Source organism: Acartia tonsa, chromosome 13, assembly GCF_053477335.1.
Source record: "Acartia tonsa isolate MP-2025a chromosome 13, ASM5347733v1, whole genome shotgun sequence".
NCBI classification, from domain to species: Eukaryota; Metazoa; Arthropoda; class Copepoda; order Calanoida; family Acartiidae; genus Acartia; species Acartia tonsa.
The window spans coordinates 30,504,260-30,524,827 of NC_137272.1; the positions used below are offsets into that span (position 1 = coordinate 30,504,260).

A 20,568-nucleotide genomic window follows, 5' to 3' on the forward strand; every position below is an offset into this window, starting at 1 on the left:
GTAATTTATATTTTATCATTTTTGCATAATTTTATTAAAAAGAATTACCCCCCCCCCCCCCAAAAAAAAAAAAATATATTTTATGTTACCCCCTCCCCTATTATAATAAATTTACATTACATAGTTAGTGTAACTAAATCCACAAAGAAAATTAGGATTAGAAAGAGCCAACCCCCCTTTAAATTGTCCAGTAACATTTTTTTCTGTAAAAAAATGTAAATAAGGGAGTAGGTCACATATTAATATAAGTAAAAACAACTCTTAAAAATCCTTCCCCTCATTTTTGAATTCTAAATACGCCCCATTTATGGAATTTAAAAGTAACAAAAAAATCTCCTAAAAACTAGGTATGAATATACTTTTTAATAGAATCACTTTTTTGTAAGTTTAAATATAAAAGAATTTTATTATTTATCTAATTAAACAAACAAATTAAAATTATTTGAAGAAAAAAAAATAATCATTGCCTTTTTTATATATTTTTATGTTTCTATCCTTATAAATTAAGTTTTTTCTATATTTATATAAGGGTAGGGGCAGGCGGTAAACATCTAACTTTATTGTAGGTTAGGTTAGATTTTATTTGGTAAAGAAAAGCCTCGTAAGGTTAGGACAACGCAGGTATAAGCTCCAAAAGGTAAAGTCCCCCCCCCCCTCCATTCTCAAGAATAAAAAAAATTATTAAGTTAAGCTTTTCAGATAAGTCTTTAAATATCTTTAAGTTGATTTTTGTGGTCCTTTCGATCATCTAAGCTAAGTTACTTGAGACTAAAGGCAAAACTGTTAGCTATTTCAAAGTTATATTTATTTTGATTAATACATAGGTTTCGTGAATGTTAACAAAATATAATATAAAAATCTATCAAATGTTTTTTTTATTTTCCAGCATGGCTTTAAAACCTATCAACATCCGCTGGATTAGATCCGGTTCTGAGCCATACTACTAAATCATGTATCGCATTGTATTATAAACAATTTTCCACAAGTAATCAAATAAAACTCAAGAATTAATAGCTCGGAGCAAACAACACTGGAATTAATCTTATGTATTTTTTACTATCCGCGGAAATATGTTTATAATACAGGGTGTCCCTAGTAAACTGGTTTTTTTTAAAACGTTTATTACTCCCTTAATGTTTGAGCTATCTTAGTAAAATAAAAAGTAGTTGGCAGTCTACTCCTGACCATTTTATGGGATAATGATGAAAAATCCACAAAATAAACAGGAACAAATCTACAAGGTATTACATAAGAGGTTCATTTTATTGAATTTAGACTAACCCACAAGAAAATATTTGCTTTGTGAAGTTTAAGATTAGTTAGGGTCCAAACGGCTGGTCGCTTAGACTTTTTAAGCACAAAAATTAAACAGGCTTGACATGGCATACCAGAAATTCTCTATATTCAAGATTCTGAAGTTTAATATAAGTGAACAATATGTAAAAATAGGTCTAATATTGGTCTTCTTTGTTAATTTTTCATGTGAGCTCGCTTCAAATGCACGCAAGAACCTGAAATATACCAGATTTTTAAATTAGACTACAATGCCAGTTCTTATAATGTCTGGAGTAAGTCTTTTTAATCCAACATTTGACCACCAGCTGCTTTTAAAGTTAACGAAGGCATATTTTTCTGGTGGATTAGTCTTATATTCACTAAAATCAGCCTGTAGATTTTTTTTGCTGTTAACTTTTTTTTGGATTTTTCATCACTATATCATTAAATGGTCAGTAGTAGGCTGCCAAATATTAAGGGAGTAATAAGTGTTTCAAAAAAACAGTTTACGTGGGACACCCTCTGTACGATGCAATACATAATGTTCTGTATGGCTCAGAACCGGTTTTATTCTATTCATATTCATACCTAGTTTAATAGGGATTCCTAATTGGGGGGGAAGTGTTTTTTTTCAAAACTTTGTAAAACAACCCATTAATAGAATGTCCGTACGTCCATTTTAAACATATTGATTTTTAACTTTTTTGATGAAAAAATTTATGTGATATAATTATCCGATTGGTAGGATTTTGAAATACTGCTTCCTAGGTCAACAAAATACAATATTGTAATCGAAGCCTTTCGAAGTCCTAAAAATGTAAGCATGTCCTTAAAACATTATCCTGTATTAATGCAGTTTTTCAACAAATTTACTAACAATTTTGTTTAGACTTATGCATTAATATTCTGCTTATTCAGTTCTGACACCCTACAAATGTAAATGTTCGTTTGTCTCTATTTCATAGCTTCGCTTTTATGTATGGTGTCATACTTGTTTCTCTGATATTTATACATTGTAATGACAGTATGCATATATTTGATCAGATAGATAAGATATCAATAATTTAGGTGTTGTATAGTACTAAAGGTTAAAGTACTTGAAGACATTTATATCAGAGATTTAAAGAGATAAGACAATGGCCAATAAATTAACATACATTACAATTATTGAACCAACCAATCAAAATTCAATTAAAGTCCCCAAAGTTGTTAAGCCAACGAATAAGAAAAAGTAATTATAAAACTTTGGAGACTAGTGTAATAAAATAACAGCCCATTGCACCCCTTCAATTTTCAATGTTTAACATGTATTGTTAATAAACAACAATATATACAAAGCTATTACAAACCAATTAAATTAGAAATTTTAGACCTTTAGCTTTTTTGCATTTTTCAATTTGTTTTATAGGCAAAACATTTCTATGGAAATTAAAAACCCTTTATTTTGTTGATGTTCTAGGTATCAGTTGAAATATACCACAAGAAACCAAAACATATTTTCATTAATTGGTCTTATTCGAAAGGTTTTTAATGGGAATAGGTAATTTATCCCTTAAAAATAATTAAAAAGAAACACTTTTCTGAAATCTGTTTGCTCAACGTTAAGATAATATGAGCTACAATATACTATGAGATAAGAAAATATAATAAAGTATAAAAGCTGACAAGAATCCTGAACCCACATCATTCAAATAACACGCACACAAATATGAACATCTTTACACCACACAGTAAAAGTTACCAAACTGTTATCAAACTTTCCCTCATAACGGTCCTTGCCTCAAGGATTAACTGGAGGGAACAGTGTATCTCGCTGGTGGAAGCTGCCTTTATCAAAGTACACGAGATGGAGAATGTTGAGGAGTACAACCAGCAAGTGGGCTACACCAAGGGCAACTGGGTGCCCGTTGAGCATGAGCTGTCCAACCATCAGGTGGTCATGTCGGCCAGGATTCCAGCAGAGCTCCAGGGTGGTATGTTTGTCCGCATGGGAACCAACGCCAAGGTCTGGCCACCGACCAGTGTCCACCATCCTTTCAACGGAGAATCAATGATGCACAGAATTGTCATCGGTGGCAATTACAGCATTGAGTACAGCAATAACTATGTTGAGGAGGAAAGCAGATTCCAGCTGGCTGATTTCAGAAATGAATCAATACCTGAGGAAGAAGGCATGTTCTCCTACAGCTATGGTGATGTCAACCATGGTGGATTTGCCTTGCTTAAGATCATTCTTGTCAAGATCAGAAATGCTCTGAAGGGAATCAAGCCCAACCCAATGGAGAAAAGATCACCAGGATCCACCTCTTTGATCACCCATGGCAACAAGGCCTACACTGCCACAGAGACTGTCATGCCCTTCCAGGTTGAGATCAGCAAGGATCAAGTGTCCGGCACTGGCTTTATTGACTTTGATGGAGCTCTTAACAACCAAACAGCTGCTGGACCATCGGGAACCATGTCTCCCCATCCCAAGATTGATCCCATCACTGGTCAAATGTTTTTCTTTGCTGCAAACTATGATGTGCCCAACTTTGTCAACTTTGGCGCCATCAACAAGTATGGTAATCCTGAAAGATATATGCAAATAACAGTGCCTAGCAAAGCCGCTGCCTTCTACCATGACATGTTCCTAACTGAGACCTTTGCCATTGTCCCCCATTCATCTCTGAAGAAGGACAGCGCCAGACTTGCCAAGGGCCTTGGCGTCAACTACTTTGACAACAGTCAGATGCTTGCCTTTGGAGTTCTGCCAAGAAATGCTAGTTCAGCTGATGAAATGATCTGGATCAACTCTACCTCTCCCGGCCATATTTGGCATACAGTTGCTGCTAAGGAGGATGGTGACATCCTGACCCTGTATGCTCCTAAATTTAATTCTTACAGCGATGAAATCTTCATTCATCTGCCAGTTGAAGAGCCCAGCTATCTCACCAAGTTTACCATCAACCTAACCGACAAAACCTGCACTGAAGAAATCATCTTTGATGAAGTTGTTGAGAGACCCACAGTAAACAACAACATTCTTTCCCCCAGATATGTTTACTTGAGATCTGAGGGGTCTGATTCCTCTGAAATGGGTCGCAAGGCAGTTAAGTTTGACCTGGAGACAGAACAAGTGATTGGCTCTGTTGACTGCGGCCAAGTGTGTCACCTTGGAGAGCCCCTGTTTGTAGCACGTGCCAATGCTGTGTCAGAGGACGATGGTTTCATTGTTGACATCCCCTACTACCCTGAGACACACTCATCAAAGTTTCTGATCTGGGATGCGCAGCAGATGGAGAATGCCGCGCCAATTGTTGGAGATCTGCCCCAGAGAGTGCCCTACGGGGCCCACGGAAAGTGGTTGGAACCAAAATTTTTCAGCACAACCAAGTCATTTTAAGACGCCATTTTGGAAAGAAAAACAATATGGCGGGAAAAAGATCTGAAAAAAAATCCACAAATTCATTCAGCCTCATTATTGTACTAAGAAACCATTAATATTGTTATAACTATAAAATATATATGTATATTGTTATTTTTTAAAAATACATACAATAAAAAATTATAAATTATTAAATTTGTTATTACATTCAATCAATTTGGTTTAGAAAAAGCTTGAAATTCCTTGTTAAAAATCAGAACTATAAGGGAATAGAGAAAACAAAAATAAAATAAAAATATATATGCTAATGGTTCTTAAAGTAGCGTAATAATTCGTGAACTACTAAACTGATTGAGTTAAACAGTTAATGGAAGCTTCGCACAGGATGGTTTTAGGCTATATTATATGCTAGAGGTGCAGCCACTAATATTAAACAAGATAAGAAAAATAAAGGGATCACGGAAAGAAAAAGAAATTTCGGGTTTCGTCGCATTTTCACAATAGCTTTTCTCCTATTTCTAGCTCCTGCGGGGGGCTCTAACCCTGCGGGGCAATCATTAACACTTACCTAACCTAAAAACCTTTCAAAAGCTACTGTGAAAATGCGACGAGACCCGCAACTTAGCTTTCTTTCCATGACCCAAATAAAGATATTAGTTGCAAATTAAATCCTTTATGACATATTTTCTGCATATCTTTATGCCTTTTATTTTTGATTAATAATGACAAAAACTGCTTCGGCATTGATTTGTAAAATTAGATCAATATAAAACATGGATTTTATAACTTTAGAGTGTCGAAAAAGGTGTTCGAAGGTTAGAATGTCTATGTTTTATTTGAAAGCCAGGTATAAGACAATGGCCGATATATTGACGTACGTTCCCAATGATGATACTAAAATCACCCCATCTGTAGATTAAAATTATTAGTTGAAACGATGGAACACTCAACTTCATGAACCAACCAATCAAAATTCAAGTCCCCAAAGTTGTTAAGGCAACAAATAAGAAAATGCTAATTTACAATTTTGAGGGACTAGTGTAATAAACAACCCATTGTCCCCCCCCCCCTCTCTCTCTCTCTCTCTGTTAGAACGCGAATGATCAATGGTTAAATAGCCTAAATTTAAAAAAAACAGCCGTCTATGTTCTTGCATGTTCTTTCTGACAGACACATAAGAACTTTTATAAAATAAGCATTCATCTAAAAAAAACTGTACTCTTTTAAAAGGTATACCGTTTGGAAGTGGGTATTTAAATATTTCTATTAGTATTTAAGCATTTCTGTATAGTTCTGCTATTCGTATGTACTGATTTAGACAAAAATTATTGAAATATCGATAGATTGGTCTAACATAGTGTTAGGAAAAAGTCAAATTGAAATATCTTTAAGAATAGTATAATAAGAAGTCCAAAATTACTTAAATAGGATGTTGACATTTGAATCATTATTATAAAAATCATATGGATATGATAAGTATATTATTCAACAAACTGTTGCCAAAAAAAAGTTTAAAGTAAAAAATGATGGACATTCTGGTATTGGACAGAGTTTCTACGCTTTCTAAATTGTACAAAATTATTACAGGAATCATCACGCAAATGTTTCTAAGATTTAAAAATAATTTTAAATAAGAGCTTTTGTAACGGACGGACGATGCTGTCTAAAATGGTGCAAAAAATGGGGACAAATTTCAAATTGATTTGACGGGGCTGTTTATTTACGTCACAAGTGAGAGGAAAGAAAAGGGAAGGAGGAAAGAAACCCCCTAGAAAAGAGATGGGGGTATGACGTCACACGCCAAAACAATTTGAAATTTGTCCCCATTTTTTGCACCATTTTAGACTGCATCCGGACGGACGGGCCGACTCTAATTTTAGAAAGCTTTGCCTTTAAATTGGTTAACATTATAAAATAATACAAAGTTCATTTGGTGTTTGCTTTTTCGTAACCCCACCTATTGAAAAGCAATCCATCAAATGCAAAGTTAGAAGTAAAATAATAACAAGTTTCAATTTATTGATAGTTACAAAACAAGATAGTAAAGGTTCAAAAAAAATAATAAAAAATGAAAACTTTCAATGTTTAAAGGTCTAATAATCTTTATTTAAAAGTTTCAGGATGTCTATCTGTTCGTCTGTCTGTGCCTTTCAGTAGCAAAGAATCCCTGAAACCGTTTGACCGATATTGTTCTCCTATAAAGTGTAGCTTCTTATAGGCACAGGAAAGGTTTACAATTTTTTTTTTTTTGGGGGGGGGGGGAGGGGTATCTCCAGCCATCAAAGAGAAATCGCCCTTGGAAAATTAACAATCTCTCATCTTATTACCTTTTAATTATTTTAGAATAGAAAATTAAGGGACGACTTAAACTTAAAATTTCCTGAAAATTCTTAAATGATCGGTCCAGCCGTTCACTATATCTTAGAGACATACTGAAAGATTGGCAAATATCTAAGCTTATACCATTTGGGAAAAAAATACGAAACCTCTACATGATTTTCAGCTGTCGTTGGGGGGCAACACAATAGAATTGACGACCTTCAAATCCGCCACATACATTATTCTAGATTTATTTCGCTTGTTGGCTATACCTTATTCCTGCAAACATCCTATTACTTTAGTAAAAATAATACTTCTAGTACACATATTGCGTGAAACTAATAACAAGTATGAATATATTGATGGCTAGAAAATCAAACTTTTTAAATGTTTATAAGGGTGGTCATTTAAAACAGCAAAATTTATTCAATCGGTTATATTTTCCTAATAAACTATAAAAAATCTTTTTAATTGGAACTATTTTTCCTTTTGAGATAGCTATATACAAAGTCAATGGACAAACGAAAAGTCATTTTTATACAAAAGCTTTAGATTTCTTGGGTCAAGTGCAGTTCACGGTAAAATGTTCCTGAATTTTAAAGGCTGCTAGCTGCCTAACGGCTGAACGTACATATCATGCCCACACAATATTTGTAGGCCTTCTTCTGTCGGTTAAAATTTTGTGCGAGCATAATCTATACGTTTCACCGTTTGGCCGTTAGAAGCCTTTAAAGTTCATAAATTTTTGGAGATATTCGTTACCAGGAACATTTTACCATAAACTGCGCTTGACCCAAGAAATTTAAAGCTTTTGTATAAAAATGACAGTTTGTTTGTCGATAATGAAACATTGAAACACGTTCTATATAGCTATCTTACAAGGAAAAATAGTTCCAATAAAAAAGGTTTTTTAGTTGTATTAGAAAACAATACTTTTTTGCATATGCTTTGACAGATTAATTCGATTTGATTCGTTTTTGTCACTAAGAACATACATAATCAAAGATATGTATAATACAACCAGTGGAACCCATGTAAAGCTTCTCTAAATTGTATAATTCAATCAGTTTAGTGGTTGGCGAGATTTTAACCTACAGACAAAGAAAAACATTACTACTTAAAAATGCAAAAAATCTTGCATAAAATAGGATATGATGTTATTTATTGTCTCTAACCTATTATTTGAAATTTATTTAATTTTTAACATAAAGTTTAATTTCTGTTCCAGTATTTTTAAATTCTCAGCAAAAGTTTTAGCCCGTTCTATTATTCTAATGATATGGGTTCACTGCCGTCCACAGGTTTTTAATTTATTTTAAAAATAAGGGGAAAGGGGGTGTTTTCACTGCTATATTATGTTGAAGATTAATTTATCATTCATTGTCTTTTCCCTGTATCCGAGTGTTTCTAAATGTGAGAATTATGCAAAACTTCTCAAGAATCTTCAATCAATCTGTCAGGGAGCCAGGGATAGGTAGGTAAACCAGGGATAAGACAATGACAGATAAATCCAAGTACATCCCCAATGTTGATACGCAAAATTACCCCTTCTGTAGATTGCAATTAGTGGTCGAAGTGTGTAAACACTTAAATTTAAAAAAAACCAACCAATCAAAACCATTCAAGGTGCTTAGCCAACGAATAAGAAAACGTTATTGTAAAACTTTGGGGACTAGTGTAAGAAACAGCCCTTTGTCTCCTCTCTCTCTCTCGGTAGGTAAACAGTTTTAATTTGAATATGGGTGTTAATAGATGTATGATGAAATATCCAAAATTTATTATTTCATCGACTCTTTTGTCAGGTTTTCGGCTATATTTCTTTTGGCTAATGTATCTCAATAAAAAAATACACGTGAAGCAAAGATTTAAATAAATATTTATCTTGGGGAGAGGGTTTCAAGTTAAAAGCTACAAATTTTACAAATTATACTCTATAATTCGAAATGTATGTCTGTCCATCCAAAAAGTTTTCTCAGTTCCTATTTATGAATTTTGTGTGAAAATTCTCCATGCCAACATGATTTCTAGTATATGACTTACTTGATCCGTTGGTCTGTCGATCATGCTACAATATATATAGTTCTAAATTATTCATCATTATATTTTCTGTATTTTCATGCTCTATAACTTTTTACCTTGTCTATTTATGAATTATTTATGCTTCGCTACAATTGTGGATGTTGTCATCCTTGTTCAAATTAAAGATTAAATATTCCTTTCTCTGTGTGTTAATTTTGAATAAACAAATGCTTCTAGGCAAAGCGAGGCATTTATTAGACATATTAGTTCTAGACTCATAAGAAACTGCCTTTAAAAGGATGATAGCATAACAAAATGATGACGAAGCCCATTTTGTTCCGAATTTGTATCACTTTTGAAAAGTGCGACTCCAGTTACGTCATATTTTTCTTTTCCGAAAAAGGGAAGGGGGGAAGAAAATCTCTTCAAAAGAGATGGGGAAAACCCCCTTTTCTCTCATATCTTTTTTCTTCCCCCCTTCCCTTTTTTTTCTTTCCCCGTTCCCTTTTTGGGAAAGAAAAATATGACGTAACTGGAGTCGCACTTTTCAAAAGTGATACAAATTCGGAACAAAATGGGCTTCGTCCAAAATGATGGTGGTACAAACGGACAAAGTTAGATAAAAGGCAGATGTTTAGTGGTCATGAAAAACTCTAATTATGTAGAAAATTTCGAAATTTTGCTAGTGAAGTAAGTATACATGTCTATTAAATAAAAACCGACAGACCGAAGAACTACGTAAATTATATGCTCTATTTTAATTGTTACAGTGAATCTTCACAAAAAACGTCTATCTTTAATAGCAGTTGAGAAATTAACGTCCCCCCTTATGTTTCTGACGGATAGCTTATATACAATACAAAAATCTTTCAGCTTTTCTATGAGTTATATCCAATCGGGCCAGGCATTCAAAAGATCTTACATGACAATTCAGGTCGTGTAAAGGTCTACTGCTGAATAACTGAATATCAAGTAGCTGATAAACCACATCATTAAATATATGTAGACCATGGTTCCCAAATTTTTTTCTTCCGATTTTCGAAGACTTTTTTCTGAATTATATAATTAATTTATAGTATAGATTTATAACCAGACAACTACCTGGATCCCCCTGTTAAGGAACTTTTTCGTCTTCTTACATATTGCTTTCTGCTCTTTTTTAGGAGAAGGATAATTATTATGAAACTTTGGGAAATAGTGTATTAAACAGTCCATTGTAACCTCTCTCTCTCTCTCTCTCTCTCTGTCTCTCTCTGTCTCTCTCTCTGTCTTTCTCTCTCTCTCTGTCTTTCTCTCTCTCTCTCTCTCTCTCTCTCTCTCTCTCTCTCTCTGGACTTAAATCACTTTCTAGCACTTGACTTTTAGAGAGCAGCTTAATTATTTTTGTTTTTGAATGAGATCTCAAAACTTTGAACATGGCAACCCAGTTCAAGTTTGTAGGTAATAAGGTAGCACTTGATTTAAAACAAGAATGACAATTATGCATAGCTTCGCAGCCGTTTTCAGATTAGCATAAGCATAGAAAATTGTCTATGCAAAAAATGTCAGTTGGTACCATTTTTAACGTCTTTAATTTGACGCGGCATGGACAGACTCAAACCCGAAACCTACCCATTTTTAAAAAATTTTCTTCTCAAATTACAATTTACCATAAGAGGTTGGAGGTATGCAGTAATGTGTATTCACACATTGTTTTCATACAGGCCATATTAGTAGTCCACTTTCAGTTTGAGAGAGACTTCACTCATTGTAATAACAGAGCAGCTTTGCTCTAAAAGAATCATTAAGCAAGAAAATCATTTATTTTGTTTATACATTATTAAGAGTAAAGGGAATGGTAATTTTTTTTTATTTTTAATCACAACAAAGCCAAAGGCATCATGTCTCATGTTACTTTTATTTCATTAATCTAAGACATCTGTGAAAGATTTACAAAAATTATCAAAAAATGTTGATGCTCTTCAAAAGCGAAGCTTTTCGATATTTTGGTAAATATGTCCGTCCATAACGGTAGTAAACATAAACATAATTAAATTGACCTATTGATTTGAAACTTGGGATGGTGATTCCTGTAACAGTTAGGAACAATTTTAAAAGCAATTAGGAACTCTTGAATAATTTTTAGAAAGTCAGTAATTCCATTCTAATGTATTGAATGTATTGAAATCTCAAGCTTTACAAAATAAACCTTACTATAAAGTGTATAATAGGATAACGCTTTCCCAGAACCACAAAATATACTGTTTTTCAGGGAAGTTCCTATACCTTATATCCGTGTTATCATATACTAGCAAAGAACAAAGTTAATATATTTCATCAAGCTAAATTTATCATACCTTTTTACTCAATATTTAGCAGCTACTCTATAATCACAAACACATAATTTCTTTATTTATAACAATTTTTTTATAGGCTTTTATCTTAAAGGGACTGTGCACGTAAATTTTTCTTATCTTAATATCAAATCTTAACATTATCTCATTCATAATATCTCACAGATAGAGCAAAACGCGCTTTTGTTTGCTTAAAAAACGGCTTTTTCCGACGATTTTTATAAGGTAAAGGGAAAGGAAGAAATTTTCCGTATTATATAAAATGTGCATTAAATTGCTTTTTTCTCCCATTATAGCTAAAATTAAACTTTTTCACATAGTTCTTGACTTTTCCTAACGGTTAAGCTGACTTTTAACATAATCCTTGCTTTAAACCAATGTATAGTTACTTAGAAATTGATAAAATAAGCAATATTTTTTATTGAAAACCAAATACAATAACAAAGTTAGAAACAGGTTTTTTTATTAGTATCCAATTAACTTTAGATGGTCCATCTCTCGCCCACCTTTAATTACAAATTTGTAAATAATAAAGACGCAATATTTCTTTATAAACAGTCTGATAAAAGTGTAAACAAATTATCCAAAGTGGGTTATTTATTGTCCAACACAATAAAAAAGGATATTATTATTTTAAATAACCTATGAGATTCAACCCTTTGTAGACAGTGAGGTATTGTTTTGTCAATAATACGAATTTAAAATAGGTCTTTATTACCTAATTACTACGTTATAAAAAAACTAATTGGCAATTTTATATCATAAAATAAATCCTTAACAGTAAGTAAAATGTTTCAACTATATATGACAAGTTAAATATCCCTACAAACATTATAAGAAACAAAAATGTTCAGATTTTCCCAGTTTTTTCCTTTTTCCCTCCCAAAATACCGTAAAATCAAGGCATTATTCCTGGATATTTTTGTTAATAGGACGTTTTTGGTTGATCAGTATAGTGAAATGTGCTTAGGAAATGTGAAGATTTGATAATCAGATGAGAAATTTTTACGTTCACACTCCCTTTAAGTGACTAATCATACAAAACAGTTGTATGTGCTGTTTTTCTAATACTGTATCTATTTTTTTAATGCTTATTTTAGATTAGGTTAATGTAAAGGTAAGGGAAGGACCTGCAGGGTTAAAGCCCCTCGCGTGCTGGATTTAAATAAGCTAGAAGTAAAAAAGACGAAGAACCAGAAAGTGTGACGTCATAAAAGTACGCCTAAAAAGTAGGGATGAGAGGAGAAGTGGGAAACCTATAAAAAAGAGATGGATTTAATCGTATTTTTATGACGTCACACATGAAACTTTCCAGCGCTTACTCTTTACACTACCCCTTCCCCCTGGGCCCTCCCCCCCAAAAAAAACACCTATTGAGATTCCCCCCCCCTCAAAAAAAGCTAATCCCATGTTTTAAAACTATCAGGGGTTGGAATTGTCTATGTTTTTAATTTCTTGTTGGACAGGCACGACCTTGTTTTTAACAATAAATTTTGCTACCTATTTATTAGTAAGCCAGGCAAAATTGAATCATTGGTTTTATAATGAAATATTGAAAAATGTTTAAAATTAATAAATAATTTATCACAATTATTTTCTCTCTAGAGGCGTACATACACGTCAGGGAGGGAGGGGACTTTGGGCTGTTTATTACACTTGTTCCCAAAGTTTTATATTAACATTTTCTTATTCGTTAGCTTAACAACTTCAGGGGAATTTCAGTGAATTTTAATTGGTTGGTTCATTTAGTTGAGTATCCAACGTTTCAACCATTAATTGTAATCTACAAAAGAGGTACATTTATGTATCATCATTGGGGATGAACATTAATTTATCGGCCATTGTCTTATAACCCTGGGTACGTGTACATTCATAGAAAAATAACAGTAAAATACAAAAAAATAAACATATATTTATTTGTGACAAAGCTGACAGACTGACGGACAAAGCAAGTTGTATACTAAATGCTCTGAGGTAAGAGTTATTTTCTACCTTAAGTAGCAGCTGAGAAAAGAATATTTCTCTCAGAGCTTTAAGGACTAACAGACAAAGTAAACTATAGAGCAGCCCCACTTCTAACCAAACGGTTATAGAAAATTTCATTAGACTATAGATAACTTTTTAAGAACATGAACATTTTCAATAAGTATTCTAAAAATTAAACCACCAGTTTTAAATAAAAGTCAAACAGTCGACATGTACGATAATTAATTTTGCCTGTTTAAGGCCACGGTATTCCTCCATCCTCTCACTATTTATGTCACTGGCCTGATATAGCAACAGAAGGTACAATTTTAAACGTCTCTAGTATGACACGGTAAGGTTCAGACTCAAACACTATAATAACGTTTTCTTATATTTGGATTAACAACTTTGGGGAATTTTAATTGGTCGATTCATTAATTTTAGTGTCTACTAGTTTTAATCTACAGAAGGGGTAATTTTGTGTATCATTATTGGGGATGTATATCATTTTATCGGCTATTGTCTTATCCCTTTAGATCCCTGGTTTTTTTCAATAGTTCTGACGATCAACCAAATATCAACAGCAAAGTAGCTTCGCTTTTAAAGATAGATAAATCTTTCTTATTTTAAACTTTTAACAATCAGAATTTGCGTTGATTGGTATGATTAATTGTGAAAAGGCAAAACACTGTAAAAGGATTGTTTGTTTTTTTAATTAGAAGATTGCATTCATAGGTTTAAAAACTTTTAGTGCTTTAAATAAATCTTGATTCGTTTATTCTAACTAGCAGTGTCCAAACTTTTCAACTACTATTTTCATTCTATCGTCATTTTGGGATATATTTCAATTATCATGCATTGTCTTATCTCTTAAGATCCATGCAATGTTTCAAATCATAACTTTGAACTAAACTTTTAAATAAAATGTTAAATCAAATCTTGTTGTGTTCTACTTATTTCACTTTTTTGACTTGCAAATTTATCTTGATCAATTAGAGTAACTTTTCTAGCTCGATTTGTGGTCATTATATACCAGGGGTCTTAAGGGATAAGATAAGGGCCGATAAATTGATGTACGTCCTCAATGATGATATACAAAATTATCCCTTCTGTAGATTAGGATTAGTGGTTCTGAAACGTTGGAAACTCGACTTAATGAATCTACCAATCAAAATTCAAAATGTCCCTAAAGCTATTAGGCCAACGAACAAGACACTGTTATCATAAAACTTTGGGGACTAGTGTAATAAACAGTCCATAGTTCCCTCACTCGAAAGTTTCAAACTAATCGGACAATCTAAAAGTAAACAGTTCTTATAGCATTTGTACTTTATTTGTTTTGAACCATTAATTTAGTGTGTGTGAGTTTTTTTTTAAATCAGGGAAATAAGGGACATATGACTCTGAGCTAAACAGGGAGGTATTGTTTTACAAGCACTTAATGTTTTTAAATTGTTATCTTATATTGATTGATTGGTAGAAACTAGTCAATTTTACCATCAATAATTTAATTCAAAGAATCTTAAAATCATAATGAGCACATTCATCAAATTATCGTCCATTATCTTATCCCTTGAGATCTGTGAAAAAAATAATATTCAATATTTGCGGTTTTTCAAAAATTCATCAGAGAAGGGAAGGAGAGAAACAAATACACCTACGTTATGAAAATCGCAGTCGGAGGACAAACATCCTTATACTAAAGTAACAGGATGTTTGTCTGTGTGTTTGTATGTTTTGACCGAATCTCCTTAACAGGGTAGCTTCTCATAGGTCCCGGTTTATAAGTATTTTGGGGGAGGGTACCACCACCCTCCCAAGAGAAATCACAAAAAAAAACATTTACATATAGAGACTTGAACGCAACATAGATAACGTATTATTAAAAAAACATTTAAATTGCCATGAGAGGCCTTTAGGGGCGTATCCGCTAGTTATAAATATAGAGCAGCTTCACTTTTAGCAGTGTGACCAATCACCTGAGGAATTACCATTGAAATTGTAATTGTAGCATGCAAAAAAAGTTTTATTATAAAGTTAAAAAACAACATGAATAAAATTTTTTTAAAAAGTTCCACGCTTTCCAGTTGTACCTTATTACAGGAACCATTATTCAAGGTTTAAAATGGAGAATACGATTATAGCATGTCAAATCAAAAGGAGAAAAAATGCCTGAGTCAGAGATCCTAAGATTAAAGGATATGCTACGCATCTAAAGTGCTATTCTGATCATTAATTTAGCGTTAAAATTTTGTTTAGTTTTTAGACATTAAATAAAATAAGTACTTTCAGTATTGTTTTTTTTGTAGCTTTAATAGTTTGGTTGTATTTTTACCAAAATGCCTGTAAAATAATCGATTTACAGCGTAATTTATCAGACAGAGAGAGGGGACAATGGGCTGTTTATCACACTAGGCCCCAAAGTTTTAAAAAAGCGTTTTCATATGGGTCATCTCAAAAAACGCCTATCTCAGAAAACGCCTATCTCAAAAAACGCCCATCTCAGAAAACGCCTATCTCAAAAAACGCCCATCTCAGAAAACGCCTATCTCAAAAAACGCCTTTTACATAAAATGCCCACTACATTTTTAAAAAATAAAGCCTAATTTATAACTAGTATTTAATAGAATAATAAAATACCAATCCAACCAGCCAATAAACTATGTACAAAAATGGATAAAATGGTAAACTAAAGAGAAGCTTCTATATTAAGAGAATAGGGATAGTTTGAATAAATGGAAAATGGGGGATGGGAGAAAGTTATTGCAAGGAGAACTCATTAGAGGTAAGGGTTTAATTATTGAAGCTTATTGAAAAGTAAATCATATTTGAATCTGATAAAAAAAGAAGGAATTTAGGAATAAGACATTAAAAATGTTAAATGGCTTTATAATTTATAATAATTATTCTAAACTCATTTTTTATTTTGAGGAACAGCTATATAATTCTGATAATTTTAAAGCATATCATACTCAATAAATATTTTGTATATTATTTGTGTATGTTAATCATTATATAACATGAATCTAAAATTTTTTTTAAGCATAATATAAACTAGAACAAAATTTTGTGTTTTCTAAACAATTCATACCTTCCTTACACCCTACCCAAATTTCACAACCCTATTTTGAAATTAACCCAACTTAAATTCTACAACATCTTTATGAATATCTCTTAACAAATTCACTAGGTTTAGTCATATTTACAACATTTCAACCTGATATTCTGTTAATTTAAGATATTGGGTCAAATAACAAAGAAAATAAATAAGAAGTATGTTTTAATAGAGCTCATAGTAAACACCTTCCTTACATCCTACCCAAATTTCACAACCCTATTTTGAAATTCACTGATATTCTGTTAATTTAAGATATTGGGTCAAATAATAATAAACTGGGTTGTTTACAGTAGATATATGAAATAAAGAAACATAAACCATGAATTCACTAGGTAAAAGTTTTTGTTATTCAATTGTGATCAATTTTCAAATAGCAAACCTTTAGTATGTTATTGCTTAAAATGATTAAAAAAATAAAAAGTGCCTAAGGAATGTACAAGAGTGACATTATATTCACAATACCTTCTTAGACTTACATGTTTCACTAAAAGATAATTTTAAAAAATGTAGTAGGCATTTTATGAAAAAGGCGTTTTTTGAGATAGGCGTTTTTCAGGCATCTTTTTAGAGCTGTATTAGACATTATACAAATGGCTTAAATAATAATTTTAAAATTTTGAATTCTTAAGTTGTATAATCTGTTGAAATCGTACAGGGCATTGATCTTGAACGGTCAAACACCCCAAAGTTTTATAATAATGTTTTCTTACTCGTTCGCTTAAAGGAAGCCTGCAAGAAATACCACGCTTTAACTGCTGAAAGACTGCCACAAGTAGACCAAATACCCCAAATTTGAAGCCTTCAGCTTCTATAACAAAAAAGTTCTAGGCATTTTAAAATAACATTTTATGTACATAAAAATTTTGAAAGAATTGCAATGCTCATGTTGAAAACTTTGAAATTAAACTACGTGGCCTAGAAACAAAATTTTAAGCTTATTTTTGTCATAAATGTAGGTTTCCAGTAACTAATTATATTTTTACAATAAAAATACCCATTTTTATAGTCAAAATCATTAAAAAAATTAAGTTTTACTTGCGTTGTACCGAATGTACTGTAGCTAATCAGAAGGCTGAATCAGCTTAACAACCAATCACAGCTAAGCTTGTATTAGTTTACCCCTTTGTTTCCGCTATGATTTTCGTTTTAAAATGCAATCTAAATCGAATTTTTTTCATAGATTTTGACTATGAAATGTGTTGTTTTTATTGTAAAAATGTAATCAGTTACAGGCAATCTAAGTTTCTGACAAAGATAAGGTTATAATTTTGTGTCTAGGCGACGTAATTTAATATTGTTTTTTCTTTTATGAGCATTGGAAATCTTTCAAAAATTCCATTGTACATAAAATGCTATTTTGAAATGCCTAGAACTTTTTTGTTATTGAAGCTGAAGGCTTTAAATTTGGGGTATTGGGTCTTTTTGTGGCAGTCTTTCAGCAGTTAAAGCGTGTTATTTCTTGCAGGCGTCCTTTAACAATGGGGACTATTGTGAGTATTGATTGATTGTAATCTACAAAAGGGGTAACTTTGTGTATCATCATTGGGGATTTACATCAATTTGGCGGCCATTATCTTATTCCTTTAGATCCCTAAATTAACTTTCCAACTTATTGATCTAGGAAAGAAAATGAAAACAATCCAGAAATTTGTAGAACATGATATAAAACACGATAATTGATCTTAAAATTAATAACAAATAATATTCCTAAAGACTGTTATTCAAAATCAATGTGATTTACTTCACGTCTCATAAATAAAAGGACTGTCTTTAATTCTAGCAAATTTTGTAAATTAGCAAATTTCCCTTCCTAACTTTCAGAGAGAGAGAGGGTACAATGAACTGATCATTACACTAGTACCCAAAGTTTGGCTTTCAACTTTGGGGATTGTAGTGAATTTTGATTGGTTGGTTCATTAACTTGTGTGTTCAAACGTTTGAACCACTAATTTTAATCTACAGAAGAGGTATTCTGTGAGTCATCATCGGAGATGTACATCAATTTATCGGCTATTTTCTTATCCCTTAAGATCCCTGTTTAATAAGACTTCCCAACTTATTGATCTAGGAAAGAAAATTAAAACAATATTAAAATTTGTAGAACATGATATAAAACACGATAATTGATCTTATAATTAATATTATTCCTAAATATTGTTATTCAAAATCAATGTGATTTACTTCACGTCATGAAATAAATAGACTGTCTTTAATTGTAGCAAATTTTGTGAATTAGCAAATTTCCCTTCCTAACTTTCAGAGAGAGAGGGTACAATGAACTGATCATTACACTAGTACCCAAAGTTTTGCTTTACAACTTTGGGGATTGTAGTGAATTTTGATTGGTTAGTTCATTAACTTGTGTGTTCAAACGTTTGAACCACTAATTTTAATCTACAGAAGGGGTATCCTGTGAGTCATCATCGGAGATGTACATCAATTTATCGGCTATTTTCTTATCCCTTAAGATCCCCGTTTAATAAGATTTATTATAATCAACTTCCCACTTATTGATCTAGGAATAGTTATTTCTCGCATCGTATTATAAACAGCTTTCCGTGGATATAGAAAGTACAATTATAAGATTAAAACTAGTTTTTTATGCCCCAAGGTGCCGAAGGCACCGGCTAAAAAAATAATTTTAATCTTATGATTGTACATTTCTATATTCATAGAAAGCTGGATATAATACAATGCTAGATATAGTTTTTTCGTATGGATGAGAACTGGTTCCTATCCACCGGATTCGAATGAATACGAGAAAGAAAATAAAGCAATATAAAATTTGTAGAACATGATATAAAACACGATAATTGATCTTATAATTAATATTATTCCTAAATATTGTTATTTAAAATCAATGTGATTTACTTCACGTCATGAAATAAATAGACTGTCTTTCATTGTAGCAAATTTTGTGAACTAGCAAAATTTCCCTGCCTAACTTTCAGAGAGAGAGGGTACAATGGACTGTATATAACACTAGTACCTAAAGTTTGGCTTTCAACTTTGGGGATTGTAGTGAATTTTGATTGGTTGGTTCATTAAGTTGTGTGTTCAAACGTTTGAACCACTAATGTTTTCTACAGAAGGGATAATCCTGTGAGTCATCATTGAAGATGTACATATATCAATTTATCAGCTATTTTCTTTTCCCCTCCCTTTGTCAAAAAGCAATCTTAACTATGTGCAGCAATGATCTTAAAAAAGACAAAGTATGTACTTCTTCAAATTACCCCCTTTGTAGATCAAAACTATTTTTTTTTTATCATTTTGTAAACTTCTGGTTTAATAAGTATACAAATCAAGATTTAATAAGAGTACACCGCGTTTTTAAGCCAATAAATAATTTTTATATTTTCGTGATTAAACTTTGACAAATTCAATTAAGTACAATTTTGAAAGACTTGCTATTAAAATCCATAGAATTTAGCTGTTTTATATGTTGGTCATTTGAATTCTAAATACAGATTAATTTCTAGATAAACTATAAACATGAGTAATCTCACACATTATAATCAGGGATCTAAAGGGATAAGACAAAGACCGATAAATCAATGTACATCCCCAATGATGAAACACATAATTACCCCTTCTTCGGTTGAAATGCTTTAACACTCAACTTGATTAACTAACCAATCAAAATTCACTAAAATTCCTAAAGTTGCTAAGCCAACGAATAAAAAAACGTTATTATAAAACTTAAGGGACTAGTGTAATAAACAGCCCATTGTTCCCTCTCTCTCTGGATTATAATGCAAAGAAAAGACCTGCAAGATTTAATTTCAAAATTTTACAATTAGTTTAAATTAATAGATATAAGAACGTAAACATCAAAATTTTAAAAGGATATTTATTGTAAAACAAGGATGACAACATCTATAAAAGCGAAGCTCTGAAACAGGATATTATTTAAGGACGTACTTACTTTTACATACCTAAAAATTTCTGTTAAAAAAGTTAGAAATCAACATGTTTAAAATGGACGTACGGTCATTCTGGTAACGATTATAGAGTTGCCACGCTTTCTAAATCCTACCTAAATTAATTCGGAAAAATTCACGAAACCTATACGTGTTTTTCAGCTGTCATTGAGGGGGGGGGGGCAAAATTGACAACCTCTTCATTTGTAGATTTAATTAGCTTGTTGGTTATACCTTATTCCTGCCCAC

General features: G+C 32.1%; 1 protein-coding gene across 1 annotated transcript; it reads left to right on the top strand.

Annotated features, from left to right (window-relative positions):
- Positions 1 to 2,983: 2,983 nt before the first annotated feature.
- LOC145335251 (uncharacterized) lies at positions 2,984 to 4,660 on the top strand. The gene has a single exon (XM_080180989.1). It carries the CDS (start codon positions 2,984 to 2,986, stop codon positions 4,658 to 4,660), a length of 1,677 nt encoding a protein of 558 aa, XP_080037115.1.
- Positions 4,661 to 20,568: the final 15,908 nt, after the last annotated feature.